This window comes from Monodelphis domestica, chromosome 8, assembly GCF_027887165.1.
Source record: "Monodelphis domestica isolate mMonDom1 chromosome 8, mMonDom1.pri, whole genome shotgun sequence".
Lineage (NCBI taxonomy): Eukaryota > Metazoa > Chordata > Mammalia > Didelphimorphia > Didelphidae > Monodelphis > Monodelphis domestica.
Window position 1 is genome coordinate 92,923,370 of NC_077234.1, and position 22,031 is coordinate 92,945,400.

Consider the following 22,031-nt stretch of genomic DNA (forward strand, 5'->3'; position numbering starts at 1 on the left):
CTTCTTCTCTCTTTCCCTTGCTCTGTCTTTCCCTCCCTCCCTCTCTCTCTCTCTCACACTCTCTGTCTCTGTCTGTCTTTTCCCCTCCTTCCCTCTCTCTCTCACACTCTTTCTGTCTCTCTCTCTCTGTTTGTCACACACACTCTCTCCCTCTCTGTCTGTCTCTATCCGTCTCTGTTTCTCTGCCTTTCTCTGTCTCTGTCTGTCTTTCCCTTATGTCTTAGTGTCATTTTTAAGACCAAAGAGTGGCAAGGGCTAGGCAATTGCGATTAAGTGACTTGCCCAGGATCACAGAGATAGGAAGTTCTGAGGTCAAATGTGAAGCTAGGTCTTCCCAATTCCAGGCCTGGTGGTCTAACCACTGAGAAACATAACTGCCCCAAACAATATATGTATATTTTTAATTAAAAAGACATTTTTTTGGGGGGAAAGTTTAGAGAACATTGTATGGTCCTAGAAATCACTTGTTCAGCTTGGTGGTACAGTGGATAAAGTGCTGGGCCTGAAGACTCATCTTCTTGAGTTCAAATCTGGCCTCAAATACTTACTAGCTATGTGACTCTGGGCAAGTCACTTAAACCTGCTTGCCTCTGTTTCCTCATCTGTAAAGTTAGCTGGAGAAGGAAGTGGCCAACCACTCCAGTATCTTTACCAAGAAAACTCCAAATGGGGTCATGAAGAATAGGACATAGTTGAAAATGACTGACAACAAGGGAATCACTTTAATGCCTAACATGAAAAGTAGAAAATGGAGACAGTACAGATTTCTGTACATGGAGCAGCCCTACAGAAACAATCTCCCTTCTTTTTGGCATTGTCCAATTTTCAGAGCAGTTCTGTGATGAGGAAAGCATTTTCTGCATTTGTCATGTAAGTTTTTTTTATCATTTATTTTAATTTTTACATATATAATAAACATGCAATTTAACAATCTTTTGATACATATGATTTGTTATAAATAGGTAACAAATTATAATAAATATGCCTTATCAGGCTTTGAGGGAGATCTAAAGTTTTAGTTAAGATGCTATCTTTGCCTTTGGGAACTCTACAGGGTAGGAGGTGGATAAGACAATCAAAAGTAAAGATGATAGGCAATAGGACATGATCAGTAGATAAGAAAATTGTAAAACAAAGGGCCAAGCCCTTTTCTTCTTGGTTCCTAGAGAGGAACTTTGAACAGAGAAATGGAGGAGAAAAGGGAGCTGGAAAGTATGGAAAATCTGACTCTTCCCAAACCAGAATTGGAATTTTGCCATATAGGAGTGCACAGGTGGCTGAGGAAATTTTGATGAGAGGTCAACTATTGTTATTTTATTCCCAAAGACCCCCACATACAGTACCTCATCTACAGGAAGTAGTCTGTCATCCTCAGTGCCATTGGTACCTGGAATGTCCTCAGCTGTTATCACATCAACAACACCTGGCAGTTCAAGGGCCTCGGATGCATCAATAGATCTTGGAAAGAAAATTTTGGAAATGTTGTTAGTCCTAGTGGCTATTGAAGCCCAAAGTGGTGCTTTTAGTTGAGACTCTAGTCCATGGCTCTCCCATGTAGATGGGGATTGGAATTGAATGAGGGTAGAGAAAGAAAAAGAGAATGTATAAACAAAGGACTGATGGACAACTTTGGCAATCTTTCCCCTACTGCATTATTCTCATTTTTGGGAGCCCTCCTTTTGATTCTTACATGCTTCTTGCAGTTTAGGGGCTAATGGAGGTCTGTCTTCTACTCTGGGTCTTAGGTTACTCAAATATATCCTGAGTTTTCTCAATCTTAACTTCTAGTTTCTCCCAGTCAAGGGGCCACAGGGGCAATGGATACTCCCCGGATGTAGGCTGAGCTCATAGTATCTGGGTCTGCTTTTCACTGGCTTACAGAAACACTTGAGTTCACTTACATGATTTTTGCATGAGCCTTGGTGCTTGTTACCAAAGCCAGGAAAAGTTCTTTATCCACAACAGGCATGTCATCACAAAATATAGCTTCCCCAGTGGCGTGTTTGATACCAGACTGATGCAGAATTGGGCGTCCAACCGGATCATTGGGGGATTGGGTAGGGTCTACCCCCTGGAAGGGAAGATAAGAATGCTACTTCTCAACAAAAGAAGACAACCAATGGATAAAAAAGCATTTATTTAGCACTTATTCTGTTTCAGGTACAGCGCTAAGCACTGGATATACAACAAAGGGCAAAAACAGCCCATTCCTTCAAGAAGCTTGCATTCTAATGGGAAATAGGAAAGACAGTATGTGAACAAATAGGTTCAACAAGATAGAAAGAAGGTAACTATAGAAGGGAAGGCTTAAGGCGTGGGGGTGTTGTAGGGGCTGCCTGCAGTTCCTACACAATTTATTTGTGGGTGATGACCTCAGAAGGAAAATGGAGACTGGAGGAAAATGGATGAACAGATAATAGATAGAGGGAGAAACTCAGGAATAAAGACTCAGAGACAACGAGTTAAAACATGCGGGGTGTAGCAAGCTCCGGTGATACTTCTCATGAGCAAGAGAGCAAGAGGAGTAATGAGAAGCAAGAGGGAGGCTCACACATGTTCCCCAACTTTTATTGGAGATTTTAGGAATGTGGAGTGGGAGGTAATTAGTGAATACGTGACATGGCATAGGTTTTAACATCATGAAATCAAAGAGGAGATTAATCCAACATGTGACTTGGAAAGGAATGTGGTCTAACAAGGCATGAGTTAGGACATTGTGGCCAATAATGTCCTGCTCAGTAATTCTCTTGTCCTTTGGACTGAAGATTTAGAAATGTAATAATCAATAACATGATCATGAGTCTGGCATATGAATACATAAGATACAATATCAATACATCAAGAATACTTCCAAGATGCTAATATGCCTGATAAGCGACAGGGGTGATATTTGAATTGAGTTTGTTTTTTTTTAAACCTACCTTCCATCTTAGCATTGATACTGTTTTTTGGTTTCAAGGCAGAAGAGTGGTAAGGGCTAGGCAATGGGGGTTAAGTGACTTCTCCAGGGTCCCACAGCTAGGAAGTGTCTAAGGCCAGATTTGAAACCAGGATATCCCATTTCTGGGCCTGGCTCTCAATCTACTGAGCCACCTAGCTGCCCCCTTCAACTGAATATTAATGAGCCAGTGATATCAAGAGGAGGAAGTGACAGATTTGTTATAAATCCTGTTAACTATCAGAAATAGATTTGATATAAATGCAGAAGAAACACTAATAAGGAATTGTCCCATAACCCTATAGTTTGAGACTTAGAGCATATATTCCAGAATTTTATTATAATTACAACAATGAAAGTTTAAATCCAGAGTTTTGATGTTCTTCTGCTCTTTGGCCAATGGTTTAGATAAGACCAGCAGGATGAGATAGAAGAAGTTGGTCTTTGGTGCCCTCAGCTTCCCCTTTCTGTGCTACTTGCTTGCTTCCCACTTCTGGTGCTCTTAAGCTTTGTTCCCCATCTCTGCCCCCTATCAAAATCTAATCTGAAAAAAATCAACATCTGAAGAATTCATTCATACTAAGGTGTAAATAGCTAAATATTATTATTTTCCATTTTATGGAGGAGGAAACAGGCTCTGAGAGGTTAAGCCAATAAAATGAATATCTCACTAGCATTTGAAGGAACTGAGTAGAAAAAATATTTTTTTGAGAGGACAAGGTGATCTCAGGGGGTTTCCTGATATCAAACTATTCAGACAGGGGGCAGCAAAATCTGGCCAATCTTGATATTAAACTTTTGTATCTCAGTCTGAAAAAAAGTTTTTTGACACCCTTTAAAAAGCTGTAAGCTGGGGGCAACTTGCTGGTTCAATGGATTCAGATCCATTCTTAGAGATGGTAGGTCTTGGGTTCAAATGTGGCCTCAAATACTGTCTAGCTATGTTACCCTAGACAAGACCCCTAACCCCCATTGCCTAGTCCTTACTGAGCTTCTGCCTTGGAACCAATACACAGTATTGTTTCTAAAATGGAAGGCGTTTTTTGTTTTTTTTTTAAGGCCATAATCTATGATTTTGAGAGTTAACTCTCACTGGAGAGTTAAAATTTTAAACATGAAAAGCAAGTGGCCCTCCAAAAAAACAATTTTTCACTAGTCTATGACATTGTTGATCCCTCTTTTCCTTGATACTCTCTTTTCTCTAGGTTTTTGTGACTCTACTCTCTCCTGTTTTCATCCTGTCTGATCATTCCTTTTCAATGCTTTTTTTCTTGCATCATCACCCTCCATCAAACTCATTAAGGAGAGTGGTAAGGACAAGGCAATGGGATTTAAGTGACTTGTCCAGGTGTTACACAGCTAGGAAGTATCTGAGGCCAGATTTGAACCCAGAATCTCCCATATCCAGGCCTGGATATTTATCCACTGAGCCACTTAACTGTCCCTAATTTTTCTATTACCACCAAGGGCATCATCATCTTCCTAGTCTTGAAATTTAGGTATCACTCTTAACCCCTCACCCTCACCCTTCCAATTTTCCCATTTCCAAGTTTTAATCATTTCTACCTTCTTAACATCTCTAGTATATGCTTTCTCTTTTCCTCCTGACACTGCTATTAGGTCCTCATCATTTCACTCCTGGAGAGCCTTCTAGTTGGTCTCCTTCCCTCAAGTCTTTTACCAATCTAGACCATCTTTCACTTAGAGGCCAAAGAGATTTCCCAAAAATATAAGATACCTCTCTATTCAATAACCTCCAGTAGCTCCCTATCACCTCCAAAATCATATAGAAAATCCTCAGTTTAAACTTCAAAACTTTTCATAATCTGGTGCTCTCCTACCTTTCCAATCTTCTTATGCCCTACTCCCTGTCTCCCTCTACAATATAGTACTGGTCTCCTGACTGTTCCTTCAACCCGATACTTCATCTTTTGACTTCAGGTATTTTCATAAGCAGTCTCTAACATCAAGAATTCTCTGCCTACTCATCTCTGTCTCCCAGCCTCCCTGACTTCTGTCAAGTCACAGCTAAAATTTTGCCTTCTATAAAAAGCCTTTCCTGGTCTCCCTTAATGTGAGTGACTTCCCTTTGTCGATTAGCTGTAATTTATCTTGTATATGTATTGTCTGTTTGTAGCTACTTGGATGTTGTCCCTATGAGATGAAACACCCTGAGAACAGAGGTTGTCTTTTGCCTTTCTTTGTATACCCTACAGCTAACACAGTGACTGACACGTAATAGGTGCTTATTGACCAAACCACAAAGTCACTGACTTGGAATGCTTGAACTCCTCTGGATATTGTGACAGGAAACTCTTCCAGAGCACTTAGGAACTTCTCTGAAATGTCAGGATATCGATGGTTGTTCTGAAAGATGATTTTAAAAAAGATATTAATGATGCTCAAGTCAAGTTGGATGCTATATTGTGTCTCTGTTAATTTAACAATGTATCAAGGATATAGGAAATGGTTAAATATCTGTAGGAGAGAGAGAGAAAAAAAAAAGGATGTCACCCAATATCCACATAAGGCAATTTTCATTCAGCCCTGTTGTTCTTAAACACCTGGAATAATAAACTTCCATACCCGTCCCTCTTTCCCCCATCACCTCCAGGAATTCATCCATTCAGCTTTGAGGCTCTCTCTTAGGTTTAAGCCATCCTGGTTGGAGTGGGTGAGCCCCCTATATTTGGCTGGCTGCAGACCACACTTAGATATCTATTAGGCCATCTTCTGGGATAGCTTGGACATACTGCCATCTGTTTCAGGGCACACCTTCTCTTCCCCCCAGGGCCCTTCCACTTCTTGCTCTGGGAACAATACTCAAATCAATATTACTTTTTCTGTTGGAAAGGCCATGATAGTCTATTGCTTCATGGTTCCACTCAGTCTCTCTTGGGGCTTCACTCAAGCTAAATGAATACAAAGGATATTTAGTAAAATTTTAGAGAGATTCTTGCCTTCTCATATTCACTCAAAGTCTAGGCTGGCTCGTCATATACACCTAATTTTGAATGGATATATTAACCCAGTGGTACAGAGAGCCCAGGGTCCACGAAGTCTCAGTTGTAGGAGGTGAACACTAAATTCAGCATTCTTTCCACTGCACTATGCTGCCTCTCAGTAGACAAGCTTCCCTTCTGCAATGCTTCCTTCTTCCTATCTCTCTGTCTCTTCTGATTATATTACATTCTCCCAGGATTAAGTTCTCCTGGCCTTCCATGGTGATGATTAGCTAACCTTAGAAACTCAGTGTATTGATGTGTTACTGGGAGAGGGCTAATTTCCTACAGTTATTAGTAAGGAGAGAAGGAAGGGAGGAAGGAAGGAGGAAGGGAAGGAAGGAAGGTAGGTAGGAAAGAAAAAGGAAAGTAGGAAGGAAGGATGGTGAGAGGGAAAGAAAGATTGAAAGAAGAAAGGAAAAGGGAGGGGAGGAAGGAATAAGAGAAAGAAGGAAGGAAGAAGGGAGAGAAGGAGGAAAAGTAGTAAGGAGGGAGGGAAGGAAGGATGGAAGAAGGGAGGAAGGAAGGAGGAAAGGAAGGAAAGAAGGAAGAAAATAAAGAAAGAAGATATTAATCTGAATCCCAACTAATATTGTGGATTGTCTAAAGGAAAGATGCCTGGCTTATAAGCTTAAAAGAATTAACAGTTCAATTCATACTTAATACAGTTTGGAAAGCCTGTTAATATACATTTGTAAAGCACAATGACAAGCCAATGCACTCACAGGAAGAGAGGTCATCTTTACCATCTTCTTTAGTTCTTGTAATACTCCCAGGTAGAACTTGAAGAGAAAACTGACAATGAGGGTTCTTTTGAATTCCACCATTCCCCCTGGAGCTGAGCCTGGAAGAGAAACTTCATCCAGGATCAGCCTGTAAGCTTCATCCAGCATCAAAGCATTCCAGCGCCTGGTAGGGGAAAAGAAAAAAAGAGCAAACTCAGCTGCAGTTCCAAATGAAATATGAATTATAAAATGTGAAGTAGTAAAAGTATGATTTAGAATCACATAATTTTGCTAGAACAGTTTAAAAAGAGAACATTTAGTCCACCAACCCGCTTCTCCTGCTCTGAATAATTAAGAGATACATGAATATATGATTATGATTGATGTCTTCTTATGTCTTGAATAGGCATAGGGGAAGGGAATAGGTCTGTGATTTCATTAGTCTAGGAATTTCCTAGTTGAGGAAATCCCTCTACCAAATTGGCCAGTACTTTTTCCTCTAACTTACAAGCTTTAGAAAGTTGCTTAGGGAACCAAGAGGTCAAATGACTTGCCCAGGTTGGCACAGCCAATATGTGTCAGCAATGACAATATGTGTCAACATTAAGGCAGGACTTGAACCAAGGTTGCCTTTCTCCAAATGCACTAAATAGAATCCAGAATTGGGTATTGAGTTTGCTTCAAGGGAATGCATTCTAAATTCAATATGAGAGTTGATTTTTGGTTACAAGATGCATTGGAAGAGGCCACTGTGTGTGTTGTTGAGGGTAGAAGTGGGACGGGAGCCCACAGTATTAATGCTGATCCAGCCTATCCCACCTTGCCCTCTTCTCAAGTTGGCCTGGAAATTTGTTGATTTGCTCAATAAAAAGGTAATATATTATGTAACTCAGTAATGTATTACTTTACTATATTCTATATAATGTATTATTATAGAATAAAAATATAATTCCTCCATCAGAACCATAGTGAGTACAGTTGATTCTTGTTATTTGAGGTAGTTACATTTTATAAAAATTGTTGCAAACAATTAGCAAGTCCTGAACCACTGCTCCAAGGGAAATACCAGGTTATATTCCTCTAGTTACAACATTTTCTTTGGTACTTTCCAGAATCGCCTCACATACAGATAGGCAAATGTCTTCCTTTGTCTGGCTATTCTCTGTTGAACTCATGGCCAACAGCCTTATACTCATGCCCAAATGAAACTTATCATACCCATTTATTGTCCTTGTAAGGCATGTCATAAATGGAATACCAGATAGAACCTTAGTGCTCTGCTTGGGGCGCCATCTTGGACAGCAAAATCACCAACAAACATACAAGAATACAAAAAACATTGCCCTAAATAGACCACAAAAAGGCCATTTCTTTGCAGATGAGAACTGAAATAAGGTGGCAGAACATTGCCTTATTTGATCTCAACTGGGAATGTGGGGTCAGCAGTTTACTGCTCTGCACATGTCTGGGAATGACCCCGAAGGCACTGCAGTTAGTTCTAATTTGAGGGGATTACAAAAAATGTTAGTGAATAGGTGAACTCACAAATATGGAATCCTTGTATAATGAAGATTCACTGGCTCCGTACCCATTTTACATTTCATTTTTTGACTTTTTTTCTAGTTCTTTACTAATAGCCTTAGGTCTTTACCTTAGCCTTCAAGACCTGTCATGCTCTGGCAAGAACCTTATCTTTCCCTGGGATTGCCTTTGATCTAGTCGATTAGACTTTTTTCTTCTTTGAACACATCTCACACTTTCTTATTGATATGCTTTTGTTTCTTTTCTTCTCTTCTTTTCCCCCAATACCAAACCATTGAAGCAACTTTAAAGCCCAGCTCAAAAGTCATCTTTTTCAGGGTTTCCTTCCCCCCTCCAATTGTATGTGTACGTGTCTGCGTGTGTGTGATATTTCTCTCCTTTCTTTCCCCATAGCATGGAGAGTCTTTGTAATGACTCAAGTTCGCCTTATATCATGCTTATGTATGTATGCTTTATCTTCAGGATAGGGACTATCTTGATTGTCTTTAATAATTTTTGCTCTTGTTCATTTGATTCAGTTGTATCTGACCTTTGTGGTCCCATTTGAGGTGTTCATGGCAAAGATACGGGAGTGGTTTGCCATTTTGTTCTCCAGCTTATTTTATGGATGAGGAAACTGGGGCAAACAAAGTTAAGTGACTTGCCCAGAGTCTCATAGCTTGTAAGGACTTGAGGTAAGATTTGAACTCAGACTTTTCTGATTCCAGATCCAGTACCAGATCCACTGTGCCACCTAGCTGCCCCTTATTTTTAATAGTAATAATGATAATTGACAAATAGTGCTTTAAAGTTTGCAAGACATTGTATACAGTTTTATTTTAGCTTCAGTAACTTAAAACTGCACTAAGACTTTTGAGACATCTAGTATGTATTCAATCATTTGATCATCCCAACAACCTAGTGAAGAAGAACCACAGGAGTCATAAATTTAGAGCTGGATCAACATCAAGACAACATCAAATTCAGCCCCCTTGCTGCACACTCGAGGATACGGAGGTCCAGAGAGATAAAATAACTTGCCCAAGGCAGTAAGTGGTAGAGTCAGGATTGGACTCTAGATTCAATACTCTTTCTTCTGTACCAAGAAGTGTCCTCTCTGCCTACCTACCAGGTAAGTGGTATGGTTATTACTTCCCCTTTATAGATGGTAAGACTCATACCCAGAAAGGGTCCGTTAAGTTGCTTGTCCTTGTAAGTGTTAGAGACAGATTTGAACCTTAACTTGAAGACTTTCCCCACCCACTATACTATTGCCCATCTTTCTTTGACTTTGTATCCCCCTACGGAGCTTACTACAGAAGGACCTCCTGTTACTGGACCAATATGTCCCAGGACCCAGCTGAAAACCATGCATGAGAGCAAACCCAGTTATTTAATACGTAGTTCTTGTCCAAACGCTCCCAGGCACTGGATGGCTTTTGTTAGGCTGATCAGAGCTCCCAGCAGCACTACTCTTGGACTTTGGAGTCATTATGAATAACTAAATAGCACTAATGAACCCCCGAGAAGCATCACTCTGCTAGATTCATCACAAGGGAAACTCCAGCCACACACTGACGTGGGAGCTCACGTTTGGCACCAAACAATGTTATGGCTCACACTAATGCTTCCCAGAGTAAGAATGAGCATGATTGGCCTCACTGTGGAGAGACTTTCTGCCTCTTGGGAAAACAGGGTGGATTTAGTGTGTCATTAAGATTTTTTATTTGATGTATTTTCCTGCCTTTACTTTTTTAAGTTGCCAATTGTGTACACCTGATTCATGTGTGTTGAGTTTATGTAAAATTGAGTCCTACTGTACATCCTTGGTGCTAAGTAAATCTCCATCAAATTGAATAAAAATCAATCACAGGGGCAGCTGGGTGGCTCAGTGGATTGATAGCCAGGCCTAGAGATGAGAGGTCCTGGGTTCAAATGTGACCTCAGACACTTCCTAGCTGTATGACCCTGGGCAAGTCACTTAACCCCCGTTGCTTAGCCCTTAGCACTCTTCTGCCTTGAAATTATACAATACACAGTATTGGTTCTAAGGCAGAAGGTAAAAGTTTAAAAAAAATCAGTGAAGAATTTTAGTGGATACTTTGTATTTAATAAATCACTACCAAAGAGAAAGGTAAGTTCACCCTCACACATGGTCACAAAATGACAACTTTTTAATGGAAGGTGCAGGGTACAGTGGAAAGAGTGGGTCTGGATTTGGAGTCACAGGAACTGGGTTCAAATCTCAGATCTGCCCCTTACCACTTATGTGTCCTTAGGCAAGTCACTTAGCTTTCTGGATCTCATCTATTGAAAAAAAAAAAACGGAGTTGGACTAAATGAATTCTAAGGTTGGCATAATTTTTTAGGAATGAAGTAGGTCTATTTCTCAAGAAGGATACAAACAGGACCTTCCTAGGAGCTGCTGGCAGGATTTTTGTGCACTGACGGTGGCTGATCCTAAGCCTCCGTAGAAGATGCTAAGGTCTGCGATGGTATCCGAGTCTTCTTTGAAAAGGACTCTCATTCCACAGTTAACATCAGGCAAGGCATTTTGCTGACACTGGGCTTGTCTGAATGCTGCCACGAATTCCCACTGTGGAAACAGAACCAGATGGAATTTTTACGTATGTCAAAGCAAAGAAATACAGTTTATACTTTTTAGTCCTAAGAATTGCTCAGTCCCAAATGAATACTAATAATAGCTAGCATTTATACAGGATTTGCTTTAAGATTTGCAAAACACTTTATTTATGTCAACTTGTTTGATCTTCACAGCAGCCCTCAGATATAGAAAGTCCACGGTAGGTTCTTAATAAATGTTTAATGATTGATTGAGGTAGATGCTATTATTATTTCCATTTTATAGATGAGAAAAGAGACTGAGAGGGGTTAGATCACCTGCCTAGGTCTACATATCGAAGAATCCAAGGTAAGATTTGAACTCAGGTCTTCCTGAATCTAGAGAGGTTCTGTTGCCTTTTCTTATTTTAAACTCAAAGTAGTGATCAGCCCCTCACAAAGATACTTGGAGAGATGTACTATTTATTACAATGACACAATTTATGTTTTCCTAGTGGTCAATAACCTCTAGCACAGAATGCTATTAAAATAGTCCTTAGTGGGGCACTTAGGTGGCACAGTGGATAGAATAGCAGGCTTGGATTCAGAAAAACCTGAATTCAACTCTGATCCCAGACACACTCTAGCTGTGTGACCCTGGGCAAGTCACTTAACCTTGTTAGCCTTAAAAAAAAAAAAGACCCTAAGGCACAGTTTCAATTATGCTATTATTCCCAACTATATAGCCATTATGGATATGGTTGACAGAAAGCTGAACTTGGAGCCAGGAGCTTTTGGGTTTAAGTCCTGCTTCTGATATATCCCAACTGTGTGAACCTGGGCAAGTCATTTAATGTTTCAGTGCTCTAGGCAACTTTAAGATTATTAAGCTTCAGAGAAGGTGTGCACCTGCCTTGGTGGAAGGAGTTTCCTCATTTGGGAATTCCCTATATCAATGACATAACAGGTCCAGTTTCTATCCCTATTATTTCTTCTAGTCCTCAAATAGACTTTTTCTTCTTTGAGGATGGCTGGACCCTGGCAAGATGGATAATTCTTTAGGCAATTTATCTGAGTACAGTGTAGCCAGCCAAATTCTTTGGTTGGTAAAAAGCATTTTCATTTTCTCATTACCTTAAAGGGCAGGGAAGGGAAGTGAGCATTTATTTTGTGCCAATATGTGCTAGGCATTATGCTTTAGAAATATTTCATTTGATCCTTATAACAACCCTGGAGGGTAAGAGCTATGACTTTTTCCCAAATTTACAGAGGAGGAAACTGAGGCAAAAAGAGGTTAAATGATTTTCCCAGGGTCACACAGCTAGGAAGTGTCTGAGACTAGAGCCAGTGCTTAATTCACTACACTGTCTACTTTGATAATGAATCTATAGAAATTTGTGTGTTTTCAGTCATGTCCAACTTTTCATGACCCCATTTTGGGGTTTTCTTGGCAATGATACTAGAGTGGTTTGCCGTTTCCTTCTTGATCTCATTTTATAGATAAGGAAACGGAAACAAACAGGGTTACATGATTTGTCCAGAGTCACAGAGTTAGTAAGCTTCTGAGGCTGGATTTGAACTCAGGAAGATGAATCTTCCTGCTCCAGACCTAGCACTGTTCACCCCACGTACACTGCCCTTCATAGAAATTTGTAGTTGGTGGAAAACTGAAGGAAGCTAACTCTCTCTGCAAGAGTCCCTAGAGCTCCTGTTTCTGTCTTGACTCTGTCTATTCCTGACCACCTACTGCTGAGAAGCCCTTGTCCAAGTAACTAGGGAGAAGATCAGAGAATGCTAGGGGATATAAGCTGTCTTCACAGACACGCATTTGACTAGGAAAGAATTTGAAGTTTGTATCCATTGGATCATAGATTTAGAGCTGGAAGGGACATCAGCAGTCATTGAGATTAAGGCTCATTTATCGATGAAGAACCAGAAGGTCAGAGATTAAGGGACTTGTCTGAGGTCATACACCTAATAAGTTTGGAAGGCAGGATTTGAATCCAGGGTTTCCTGATTCCATATCCATCCTTCTACTCATTACTCTATGTATCTTCAAGAGAAAAGCACCTTGTTTAAAGTTCTAAATGCTTGAAAATCAGGAAGGGACCTCTCTGAGTTTTTCCTCATTTGGAAAAGGAGTGGGTTGTCCTAGATGACCTTTAAGGCCAGCCCACTCTAAGTTTATGATTCTATCATCCTGGCGTAAGTGCCCCCAAATCATAATTAGTGAGCTTGTATATGCGTGTCTTTCTGGGTTGTTTAGCTTGGTGGGTCAAAACATGCTGTTAATAAAGTTAAAATAATGTATTTGGTGTCCCAATGGACCAGTTTTCACTGAGAAGCCTTATCCTAGAACCAGATATCTTGTCAAAAAAGCCCTTATTTTGTACTTTAGAATCGATACTGCATATTGATTCCAAGGCAGAAGAGTGGCAAGGTCTAGGCAATGTGGATCAAGGGACTGAGGTCAAATTTGAACCCCAGACCTCCCATCGCTAGGCTTAGCTCTCAATCGGCTGAGCCCCCTAGCTGCCCCTAAGATGCCATAAGTTCCATCGCTGTCTCAGCCCTTGTTCATAAGAGGAATGAGGCAAGAGAGTGTGGATGAATTTTTTCCAGGCTTACTGGAAGAAAGGCATGCCCCAGTGCTTGCTTTCATGTGACCTTTTTACATTGAAGTAATGCCCGAGTTAATAGGACACAGCTATTGTGTGATGTTATTACAAAGTTGTCCTTCCTTCGGTCTCACTTAGTTTTTCAAAAAAGTTGAGATCAAAGTTTGTTAAGAAAATTCTGTCCCAAATGGTCCCCTATTTCCTACCTTATCAGAGTGAGGTATGTGCACCGACTCCAAAATTTCCTCAGGCTTCAGGTCTGCATTTGCCAAACCAGCAAGAAAATTTTCATTTAAAGGAATCTGACGTCTTCCTTCTGGAGAAAAAAAGCAACATTTCTTTCAAGAGTGTTAACAAGTTAAAAGAACATATACGTATCAGCTGTCGAAGTGAATAGTAACTCGATGAAGGCTTCCTTGATGCCACCAATCTGTGGTGATTATTTCCCATGAACCCCATAAAGCACTTAATTTGCATTTCTCTGAAGCACTTGGCATATACTATATTATTTTATAACACCATTTCCACCATCTCAGATGAATCAAAATTATTTGATCCAAAGGGCAATGGAAAGCTGCACATGTACAAGCCTGATCCGCCATCTAGATTGCAAGCTTTAGGAAGCCCAATTTCAGCAAGGTATGGTAGTCACAGAGCTGGCCTCAAAACCAGGAAGAACATCTGACATGTATTGACTGTGACCTTGGATAAGACTCAGCTTCTCGGTGCTATAGGTGGTTCCAAAAGTCTGTAAGTTGCAGAGAGGGGGCTGATTTTGCTTGGTAGAGATCGGTTCTCATGCAGGAGTTAGTTTCTTTCATCAGTGAAATCACAAATCCATTCTCCAGTGGCTATAAATATGCTCTTCACCTACTAGGTGATTTCTTGTTTGTTGAAGAAGGAAAGGAATCTGCTCTCTGTTATAGAGCAGTTTTCAAAACATTGTTTTTTCAGTATCTTTATCAGATATATAAAATATATGCCAAAGGTATTATTCTCCAGAGACATAGAAAAAGATCTGTGCAAAGTCCAAATGGAAGAGGCATTCCCTTACATGTTGGGATCCTCCAGATTTCCTGTTTCTGGACAATATTGTGCTGATTGCATTTAACTCTTGAACTCTACAGGGCCTTCTCAATCAGTTTCATGGTTCCTCAAAAAGAGATCAGTGTAGAAAGTCAACTAGGAAAAGCCAAATGGAAGAAGAACGTCTAATGGCCATTTTATGACACAAAATGGATGAGTAGCTCATTGAGTTTATCACTACAGTACACATGACTTGTCCATCCATCTTCAGAGCCAGTAATGAGCAGGGTCCAGAACTGAACAGGAGAAGAATGGTCTATGTCTCATTTGGAAAAGAATTCAGAGCTTCCCAACATTCCAATTACTCCCTACTGCCAAAACAGATTTTTAAAAATCCATAGTCTCCTGGTATTGTCCTTTATATAGCCTTTTCTCCTATTAAAATAGAAGTTCCTTGAATATAGGGACAGTCTTGTTTGTTTGCATTTGTATTAAAGTGTTTGGCACAATGCCTTTTATACAACTAAGTGCTTTAAAATGAATGATTAAGGGGCAACTAGATGGCATGGTGGAAGTCAGGAAGACCTGAGTTCAAATCTGATCTCAGGTACTAGCTGGGTGACCCGGCACAAGTCATTTAACCTTTTCATTTCAGTTTCCTCAAGTGAGCTAGAGAAGGAAATGGCAAACCACTCTGGTATCTTTGCCAAGAGAACCCTACAGGGGGTCACAAAAAGCTTGACACTACCGAACAACAACAACAACAATTATATAAATTAATTTGCTATATCCATTGGAAGGACAAATACCAAAACCGAAGTTTAAATACTTTGTCTACATAATGAGAAGATGGGACTCATTGGTAGAAACCCCGATGTAGGGAAAGATTGAAGGCAAAAGGAGAAGGGAATGGTGGAAGATGAGATAGATAGATAGTGTCATTGAAATAAAGCAATGAACTTGGACAGACTTTGAGAGAAAGTAGAGAAGAAGGGCTTGGTATACAATAGTCCATGAGGTCACAAGAAGTCTGATAGAACTGAACGACTGAACAACAACAAATTCTCTCTCTCTCTCTCTCTCTCTCTCTCTCTCTCTCTCTCTCTCTCTCTCTCTGGCTCTCTCTGGCTCTCTCTGGCTCTCTCTGGCTCTCTCTCTCTCTCTCTGGCTCTCTCTGGCTCTCTCTGTCTAACTCTGTCTCTGTCTCTGTCTCTTTCTCATTTAGGCGACCCTTGGCATGTAGGAGAAGACAAACATGGGAGGAATGCATGCTCTCTTATTTCTCCTTCATCCCATTCTTTGCCAACCACCCTTGGGTTCAGCTCACTAGGGAGTTCAGGCACAGTGCATCCTGAATGTGCCAGGGCAAACTATTCATTGATTCCCACAAAGAATTTAAAGCTTATTATCACATGGCACTCTTGCCTTCTATGGTGTAGAGAATTAGAATTGGACTTCCTGGCTTAATCATTTTTTCTTCCTCTTCCTCTTCTTCCTCCTCCTTCTCCTCCTCCTCCTCCTCCTCTTTCTTAAACTGGAACAACTGCTTTACTCAGGTTGGCATATCTTACCTTTGGACACCAGATTAAGGGTGGTGTTTCCCACAGCCAGGATTGGATTCAGATCGGAATAGCCATGTCGGCTGATGATGTGTCCACCTAAGGACTAATACGAGAGCGATTATTTTCTCAGTCTCAGCCACTGTGTCTGAACATGTTTTTAATGTATTGGAGGCACCAATTCACTTTTATAACCCCAAACAAACCTACATGAATGCATACATGCACACAAACAGGTGCTTAATGACTATTTCTTGAACTGAAATTAGAGCTTAAGGGTTGGCTCTTCTCTTTTGCTTACAAAAGGCTCGATGTGAGTCCAATGTCCAACAAGAAGGTTGAACTTAAGAGTTGTAAGCCTGCAGGTAGTTCATCAATTCTTTGACATTCTGGCTGTTTCTCTGGTACCATTTCTTCATCTGTAGAATGGATGGTTTGTACTAAGACTCTTTCTACCTCTTAAATCCTGTGATTTTTAGAGAAACTGAGCCCTTTGCTTCTATATTTACCCAAAGGAGGGACGCAGTGGTAGTGTGAATCACCCTCCCATTGCCTAGTTTGAAATTAGAGGGATCCTTTAAGGGGTGAGAATATAGCACAGCCTCTGTACTGTCACTGACCTCAGTGCACAAAGGTTGGGGACCCAGCCACACAGATGCTTGTCCAATTAGCCTTGTACACACAACAAGCTACCATGTAATTTTACATCGCCTACCAAGAATGACCAGCCCCTTTGTTTTGTTTGATTATGTTTACTTATTATTAGGATTTTTTCTTTGAGGTTTTTAATCAGAGGGAGAAGAAATTAACAATAAATTAACAGTAGTTCTTCCTCCCTTCCTCTCCCAAATAGATGGTTTTTGTTTAAAAATGCACAGAAAGGAACAGAAGAAAGTTCAAAAGGAAGCATAGACAATTGGGATAGCTTTGAAAGTAATATGTGGCATCACTAAATACTTATAAATAATAAGCAAGTAGTATGAAATGAATTCCACAGTTTTATATACATTTCTCATTTTGTGTGGAACCTACAGCCATGTTCCTGATCTGTTGGCCAGCCAAACTTCTCAAGTGCTTCAAGAGAGCCTGGTATGTCCGTGTCTTTTTCTCTGGAAGCTTGGAGACCTCATCTGTTAGGATCTGCTTCACCTGGGCCAGGCTGCAGCCAGCTCCAATTGTCAGCCCTGAAAGCAAATCATTTTCATCAGCAAAATATAAGCGTTGATTTAAAAATAAAAATTGTATACCTTAGAGGTCATTCTGTTTAAACTCCCTAGTATAGAAAGGAGGAAAGGACTAGAGTTGTCCCAGGCCACAAAGCAAGTTAGTTGCATAGCTGAAACTAGAACTCAGCTCCCCTGAATCCAGGCTTCTTTTTACTTTCCCATACTGGGTCCTGCATAGCTTTCACCTTGTAAATTTAGGACATGAAGTCAGATGATGTTTAACAGGTGGTAAATAAAGATCGTACAGGGTGCACTTGGTGTAAACTTGTTCTAGACCCAAAATGTTGCAAGAGGCATGTATTATAATAAGCCCCACAAAATGGCTATAATTTTATGTACTGATTTTGGGACCTGTTGTGAATTTTTTAATATAAGTTTTATTTTAATTTTCGTTAACAGGCTAAAGTATTCAAGTATGGAACCAAGAAAAAAATTTGTAAGGAAAAATGTTTTAAATGTCTCCAAAGGATTGTTTTTTTTTAAAGTTTGTTTAAAAAGGAAACAAAAACCTGATTTAACTTTAACAAAATGGTATCAAAATCATCCTATGTTCTGAAATAGAACTTAAAATTTTTTTTCTATGTATTTATCTGGCTTTGTTGCTGTTATCATTGCCCTTATTTACACTGTTGTCGAGGTGTATATCATCCTTTCCTTCACTGCCTTACTTCATCTAAGCCTCCCCTTAATTCTTGGTTTTATTTGGATAATCCTAAACCAGTTTAATTTAGACTCTGTACTGGAATATAGAGCTGTCATAGGTGAGTTCCCCCCCCCCCCCCTTTTTTTTTGCCTGGAACTAGGCTAAACTGTATCTGTTTCCAACCATTTCCAAGCCATATTGTCCATAGACATATTCCTTGCCTCCTCCTTCCCCACTCCCAACTCTCCCAACTCCTTTTTTCCTGGCTACTGTTTAAAAAAAAAAACAAACAACCCTACCTTTTGTCTTAGACTCAATACCAAGTATTGGTTCCAAGGCAGAAGAACAGTAAGAGCTAAGCAAATGGAATTAAAAGACTTGTTCAGGGTAACATAGTGTCTGAGGTCACATTTGAACCCAGGACTTCCCATCTCTAGGTGTGACGCTCTATCCATTGAGCCACCTAGCTAACTTTTAAATGGACTAGATAGCTCCTGAAGTACTATATAATTTGACTGTGATTTTTTTCCCATTGTAACTACATTCTATGGGACCTACCTACTTTGGTATTGGATAGTTAAAGAGAAAATAAAAGCCTCAGAACATTTGCTGTGGAAAATACAATAATCAACCGAGGAAGAAAAAAAATCAAGGCTCAGTTGACATCGAGTAACAAAAATTTGTGGTCAGCTTATCCATTCAGAAATTAAACAGAGATCAGTCAAGTTTTTCTTTAAAAATATTCATCATTTTATGTGAACTTTTAGGTTCATATAAGTGAAGTTATTTGGCAGTTTTTTGGTTAATTTGATAAACGTGGGTGACCAATTTCAGTTACTGGAATGAAATAATCCATTCTGGGGCCTGAAAAATGTCACTTAGTTGCCTTGATGGTTCGTATCTCCACTTCCCTTTGTCTTGTGAGGATACACCATTTTACTGGTGAAATTCTCCCATTTCATTCTTATCTTAACAAAACCATTTGCACTGTGCTCTACTGAAAGTAAGGTTGGATTTTTTGATGGTGTGACAGAAAGTAGTTTTTCTCTGAACTATATCATGGAAACCACTAGAGGTCACTGATCATTCTGGGGATTCTATGCTAAAAATACTTCCATAAAGATGACTTCCAAAGAGATAAAGGAGTAATGGCTCATAGTTATACAGTGCTGTAAGGTAACCCTTAAAGGTAAGGCCTTTCAATTTAGTTCAACTTGGACCTATGTGAGCACAACCTAAGAAATCCATTATTATCATTAAAATCCTAGACAGACCAATACTTAGTAATAGAGTGACGATTATTCTTTTCCATTACCTCATTGATTTCTTAAGGTCAGGGGCTACTAGCTTTCACTTAATTTCCTCTTTCTCAAGGTGTCTAATACAGTTACCCACTGATGAGGGTCATGATGGATTGCAAGTATTTGTTCATCCTTGATTTTTTCTTGTCGTGACCCTAATTTTTACAAATAATAGAATGTTAGGAGATATTCCTTTCTTCAGCTCACAGCCACTACCCAACACTGGGAGCACTCAGAGTGCCCACATCAGGACAAGAATCATGAATAACACTATGGTTTGAAAAAAATCCTTACCTTCTATCTTAGAATAGATACTAAATATTGGTTTGAAGGCAGAAGAGCAGTAAGGGCTAGGCAATTGGGGTTAAGTGGGGTTAAGTCCAGGGTCCCATAGCTACAAAATGTCTTGAGCCAGATTTGAAATCAGGGACCTCCTGTCTCCTAGACCTGATTCTCTATCCATTGTACCACCTAGTTGTCTTGAGTTGTTTTTGTTTTTTTAACTCCAAGCCAGGGACGACCTGGATATCTGGGCAAGGAGTTTTGGGTTATCCCGGTACCAAATGGACTGGAACAGAGTCCATGCTATCAATCACTCATATTTAGAAAAGGGTCGTTAATACATCTGAGTTTTTGGGGGTGAATTTACCAAAAAACCAACTCAGAGGCAGAGCCAAGATGGTAGAATGGCAGGAAGAAGAATAGTCAAACCTTTTCTTTAGAAGTTCTCCATATTGACCTAAAAATGCACCAGACAAAGGCTTGATCAGCTAATCAAGGAAAAAAATCACAGTGAGTCATATTTACGACTGAAATCTTCAAAGGGAGAGAGGCAAAGACATCTGTGGACAGTAGAAATGAGGGTCTAGTTAAGAATAACAGCATGAAGCATTCTAATACAGGGATAGGCTGAGCATGAAGGCAAAAAGGAGGTTTCAGATTGTTCACCAAGGGGCACGACCTCGTGTATAATATAGGAATAGTTTTCAAATGGAAGCTCTGAATCATAGGTCCCGAGTGACTAAGTAGGAGACTTTCTCTTAGGTGTGGCATTCCAAGGTAAGGAGTGTTGTAGACACTAGGCTATGTACTGGGCAAGAAGCAGATTCAGAATGAAGTAGCAGCTAGGTGGACTGAGTAGCACTCCAGGAACATAGAGGGATCTCACTTCTAGCCTCTAGTTTTGGAGAATCTGGTGTCTGCAGAGGAATAGCCAAGGTGATTATTCCAGAGACCAAAGGGGAACCTATTGTTCTGGCACTCTGAATTTTTGGAGTTGTCCAGATAACTGAATATGACTGAGTCTAGCCATAGTCTACTGGAATTCTATCTGGGACAAGCCACAGTTGTGTTCCTCAGACTCAAATTCAGATCAAGAACTTGTAGAGCTCAGATCAGGAGGGCAATTCAATACCTATAGATGGCCAAAGGATAATGAAAAGATTCACAATGAGCAGAAGTTAGGTTTTAGTCTATTTCCAATGATAGAGAAGTAGCATGTAAGCCATCATCCAGGAAACGCATGATCACAGTCGAGTATAAACAAAGAGAGGATAGATTGGCAATCTGAGTACCCTTGGGACATTCAGTTGGTCCCCATGATACTAAGAGAAACAGAGAGTCAGATCTGTGTTTAAGGAATATCACTTTAGCAGCTATGTGGAGGAAAGATCAAAGAAGGGAGAGACTTGAGAGAGGAGGAACAATCAAGAAGGTAATGTAATAGTTCAGGCAAGAGGTGATAAAGACTTCAACTTGAATGATGGCTATGTGAGTAAAAAGAAGTGGATAAATGTGAGGGATGTTATGGAGGGAGAATCTATAAAACTTGACAACTGACTGGATATGTAGAGTGAGGGAGAGAGAGTGAAAAGTTAAGGATCATTTCAAGGTTGTGAAATGGAAGAAGGGTGGTGATACTTTTGACCAAAACAGAGAAACTAGGAATAAGGGTTGGTTTAGGGGGAAAGGTAATGAGTTCTGTTTTTGGTATGCTCAGTTTGAGAGATCTACAGCAATTCAGTTGTAAATGTCCAATAGGCAATTGGTTATGCTGGATATGTAGATCTGGGAATAATCTGCATAGAGATGATAATTGGAGCCCTCCCCCCAATAGTGTAGCGAGAGATGATAAGGGACCTTAGGACAGACCCCTGGGAAAAAACCACAACCAAGGGTGGAATATGGATGATGACTCAGCAAAGGAGATGGAGAAAGAGGTGGCACTTGAACTAGATCTTGAAAGAATATGCCTTTTGAGTAGAGAGGGGAGATTGTTATAGCTATTTTTTATTTGTTAAAGGAAAGGATGCCTGGAGCTACAAGCATACTTGAGTGACAGTTATTGTCAATAAAAGGGAAGGCAAAAGGTCAGCAACGGGAAGGCTGATATTATAAATATGCTTAAATCTGGAAAAGGAGAAGCAGGATGTACTAGAGAAGACGTCCAAATATTCTTCAGATTCACCAAAGCCATCAGGGATATTTTTAGTTTCAGTCCCTGTTGAGTTTATTTTCTAATTGGTATTCCTTCCTTCCTCGGGTTGTCATAGGTGTTTAAGAGCCAGTTTCCTGTAGAACATCTAAAATGATGATTTTTCTTAAATTCCCAGTAAATATTTTTACTACGAACATTTTTTTGGTGGCACTGATACAATATGCCCATAAAGGCTTATGATGAGATAAGGGAAACAGTCTTAGAAAGTGTAATTATGAAGATAAAAAATGGTATACCAGGGCCACAAGCTAATTATACCCCAATGAAGTTGGGAAGAAAATTCAGTGTAGTGAGTCACTGCCCTGACTCTTTAGGCAGAGAAGGAAATGGCAAGATTTGGGCTTGGTAAATTTGATGAGAGCAGGACAGCTCTGTAAGTAAATAATAACATCTTTGATTTAGAGAAGAAGTGG

The 22,031-nt window shown here is 40.0% G+C and overlaps 1 protein-coding gene across 3 annotated transcripts in view; it reads right to left on the reverse strand.

The window, feature by feature from the left end:
* AOX2 (aldehyde oxidase 2) overlaps positions 1 to 22,031 on the reverse strand; it is a 137,127-nt gene that overhangs the window by 74,797 nt on the left and 40,299 nt on the right. For 2 of the 3 annotated variants that reach the window (XM_007501592.3, XM_056806794.1), the window contains 8 exons: positions 16,984 to 17,135; positions 15,964 to 16,057; positions 13,573 to 13,682; positions 10,598 to 10,782; positions 6,666 to 6,849; positions 5,213 to 5,305; positions 1,902 to 2,071; positions 1,344 to 1,458 (listed from right to left, as the gene is read on the reverse strand). In XM_007501592.3, coding sequence (XP_007501654.2) covers positions 1,344 to 1,458; positions 1,902 to 2,071; positions 5,213 to 5,305; positions 6,666 to 6,849; positions 10,598 to 10,782; positions 13,573 to 13,682; positions 15,964 to 16,057; positions 16,984 to 17,135 — 1,103 coding nt within the window. 3 annotated transcript variants of the gene reach the window in all.